General features: G+C 45.8%; 1 protein-coding gene across 1 annotated transcript in view; it reads right to left on the reverse strand.

Annotated features, from left to right (window-relative positions):
* The window catches only part of LOC309691392 (uncharacterized protein), a 4006-nt gene extending 1245 nt beyond the window's left edge, over positions 1-2761 (reverse strand). The window contains exons 1-2 of the mRNA XM_082509005.1: positions 2686-2761; positions 1-1002 (exon numbers count right to left, since the gene is read on the reverse strand). The exon at positions 1-1002 is cut by the window's left edge and continues 1245 nt beyond it. Of these exons, the coding sequence (XP_082365131.1) occupies positions 1-172 (172 nt within the window). The 5' untranslated portion in view covers positions 173-1002; positions 2686-2761. The remainder of the gene's footprint in view (positions 1003-2685) is intronic.
* Between the last annotated feature and the right edge of the window lie 427 nt (positions 2762-3188).

Raw genomic sequence — 3188 nt, forward strand, 5'->3', positions numbered from 1 at the left:
TGAGGCAGAGGTCTAACAGTGTGCAGGTCTGATCAGGTGTGAAGTTGGTCCTGTCTTCCAAGGAGCTGTCTTGTTGTAGTCGTTTTCTGACAGTCTCCACGGCCTCCATGGTGGGTATGCAAGTGAAGAGAGAGACTACATCAAAGGACACCATGGTTTCATCTGGATCCATCTGGACCTTGTCAGTGAAGAAATCCTTGTTAAAGGGCTGAATTTTGCTGTCACACCGAGACAAATCCCGCTAGTGGAGCTGATCACAGCCACAGAAACAGCAATTCGTAACAACAATATTGCAGAAGTGGAAGCAGAGCAACTACGGACAAAGGTTTCGGCCTGTCTCAGCAATGCAAAGCCCCCAGCATCCAACATCACCATGGAGGAGAGGAAGGCAGACAAGGGTAGGTGCACAGTTTTGCTAAACCAGAAAGACTATCATGAGAAAATTTAGTCACTATTCAGTGATGAAAATACTTCTGAGCCCCTGAAATGAACGAGACCCAGGAAGTGGCTACAAGAAGAGGGTGACAGACTGTCTGAAGCAGTTAGAACAAGACAAGGCTATTGACCGGACCTCATACCACAGGCTGTACCCAGGGGAGTCTACACCAAGTCTGTATGGTTTACCAAAAATACATAAACAGGGTGCACCTTTAAGACCGATTGTCTGCATGATCAACTCCGTTACCTATAACATCTCCAAGTTTCTGGCTTCGATCCTCAACCCGCTGGTGGGCAGCTCTGAAAACCACATCTCGTACGACGTTACATCTCTCTTCACTTGCATCCCAGTCACGGAAGCGTTGGAGCTACCTCGTCAGGCCAGGACTCTGCAGTCTATTTACACCTACAGGTCAGTGGACACTCTTTCAATGATGAGGATGTAACATCCTGGACAGGGAGGAACGCTGGTTTCAGGGCGGAGTCAAGGAGGCCATTTGGTTGTTGATCAATGGTCAATTTGCATAATTAAGATTAAGGAACTGACCTCCCAGCCCATTGTTCCTTCAGTGGGCTGGTTTCAGTCATTATGCAAATGCACTGTTTATAAGATTGAAACCTGCAGTCAGCTGAGACTGAAGACGTCACCTGGATGATGACGAAACGTTTCTCCCACAAAACGCTATGTCCAGATGAACAGAATCAACTTTTTGGAGATTAGTTGTTTTTGTTATTGCTTGTGTACAGTGTCCTTGAGTGTTTCAAAAGGCGCTTTCTTAAATAAAATGTACTATTATTTATTTTTTTTTATTAAGGTCAGTAAGCACAACCAGAATTCATGCATAAGGCGCACCGGATTATAAGGTGCACTGTCAATTTTTTAGAAAATTAAAGGATTTTAAGTGTGCATTATGGTGCAGAAAATATGGTAGTTCTGTTTTCTTATTCTCCTCTTTTAGTCTCTGTGTCTTGTGCGCTTTGTTCTGTCTCTGTTGTGCATTTCCTGTTTTATTTTGATAGTCCCTGTCCTATGTGTGGTGTGTCTGGTTTTGCTTCCCCTCGTCTCGTTAGGTCTGATTTGTCCCAGCTGTGTTCCCACCTGTTCCCCATCGTCTTGTTGTCCTGCTTGTGTATTTAAGTCCTGTGCTTCTGTCTGTCAGTCGTTGTGTCGTACTCTCACTGTGCTGTTTTCTTCTCCGTGCTTATGGTAACACTCTACTTCTCTGTTCCTGGTTTTGTTTTCTAGTTTGAGCTTTGTCCTTTGAGTTTCTAGTTTGACTTTTCTTGTAGTTCATGTTTGAGTTTTTCCAGCAAATAAAGCTGCGCTGTGAGTTTAATTTTTCTGTCTGAGAGTCGTGCATTTGGGTCCTGCCTGCCACACAGCACGCACCATGACAGCTGAAGTCTCAGTAGAAGCTTTTGGAGAAAGATCATTTATGTGATGAAAGGTGAAGGCGTAGACGAGCCAGTCAGCTGATGCTGAAACACTTGAAGAAGAATGAATGTGTCAGCTGAGGATGACGTGTTGATGCTGAAGTTTTGCAGAGCAAAATGAGAGCTGAGACATCAGCTGATGAGACAAATTTATCACCATAAGTGGGCATGTTAGACACAAAGGCAGCTGCTGATTGATGCATTAAATGATGGAGTGATGGACTGCTGAGTGCCATAGCTGGTCTGGAGGCCTGTGCTCTCCTCTCCTTGTTTGGCCCAGTGGAGGTCTGCTGGGAGTTGTAGTTTGTATGGAGAAGAAGCTCCCGTGTGGACAGATGGTTTCTGTGGTTTGGGTCTGTTAGCGCTCTGAGGGAGATAACGGTGTCGTACAGGGTGTCATTTCTGCGAGATAAGCAACGCGTGAGTGAGGCCGGATGTGCTGCTGTCGTGTTCGGTGAGGAGGACGAGGAGGAGGTGCTCCACGTTCATTTATCTTTTCCTGCAGGAGGAGGCAGACGGTTGTGAGGAGCAGTTTTCAGTAGTTTCATGTTTCCTCTGGACTCCTAATTTGGACGTGAAGGTTGAAGCGTGATTCTGGAGAAAGCTAAAAACAACCTTTTATCGTGACGTCCAAGCTGGACGTGTTGGCCCTGTCCTTTAACAGCAGCTTTACATCGGGGGGCGGCTCGTAAATCCAAAATGTACAAAATAAAAGCCTATTAGTGGAGTGAAACATTTTGATCTATCAGATTGCAATACAAACAATGTCAACACCCAAACACATCTGTTGGAGCTTATCTGCTTCCACTGCACTTAATACGCTTCTAATTCCGCTGCCGCGCCGCCCCGCGGTCCACTTCCACTGCGAGCACTATTTATACCTCCACATGCCACAGAGTGCTCCCACTCAGAGCGGATTTCATGCTTTAAGCTGCTCTACGTGAGCTCACCTCTGCATCCACAGACCTGTTCTCTGATACATTTCATCTATTTGTCCGAGTGGATAAAGAATCGTGTTTATCTGCGTCCACACATCCGCACGCCTGTGGCGCCCGCTCCACCCCCTCACCACACAAATATTCATCTCTTTAATTAATTAGTGAGCCTGCCAAGAAGCTGTGTGTCCAAACAGGAGGAGGAGGAGGGGATGTTTCATCATCATCATCATCATCATCATCATGTTGGCCCATGGGGCTGAAACTGAACTGATACCTGAACACAGTCTGTTGGCCGCAGCTTAAACACTCAGAGGATTTTCATTTCAGGCTGTAAGAGGCTTTCATTTTTATACTAATGCCCGACTTAAAAGGTAAAAA

This window comes from Aulonocara stuartgranti (genome assembly GCF_965226115.1).
Source record: "Aulonocara stuartgranti genome assembly, chromosome: 16".
Taxonomy (NCBI): Eukaryota; Metazoa; Chordata; class Actinopteri; order Cichliformes; family Cichlidae; genus Aulonocara; species Aulonocara stuartgranti.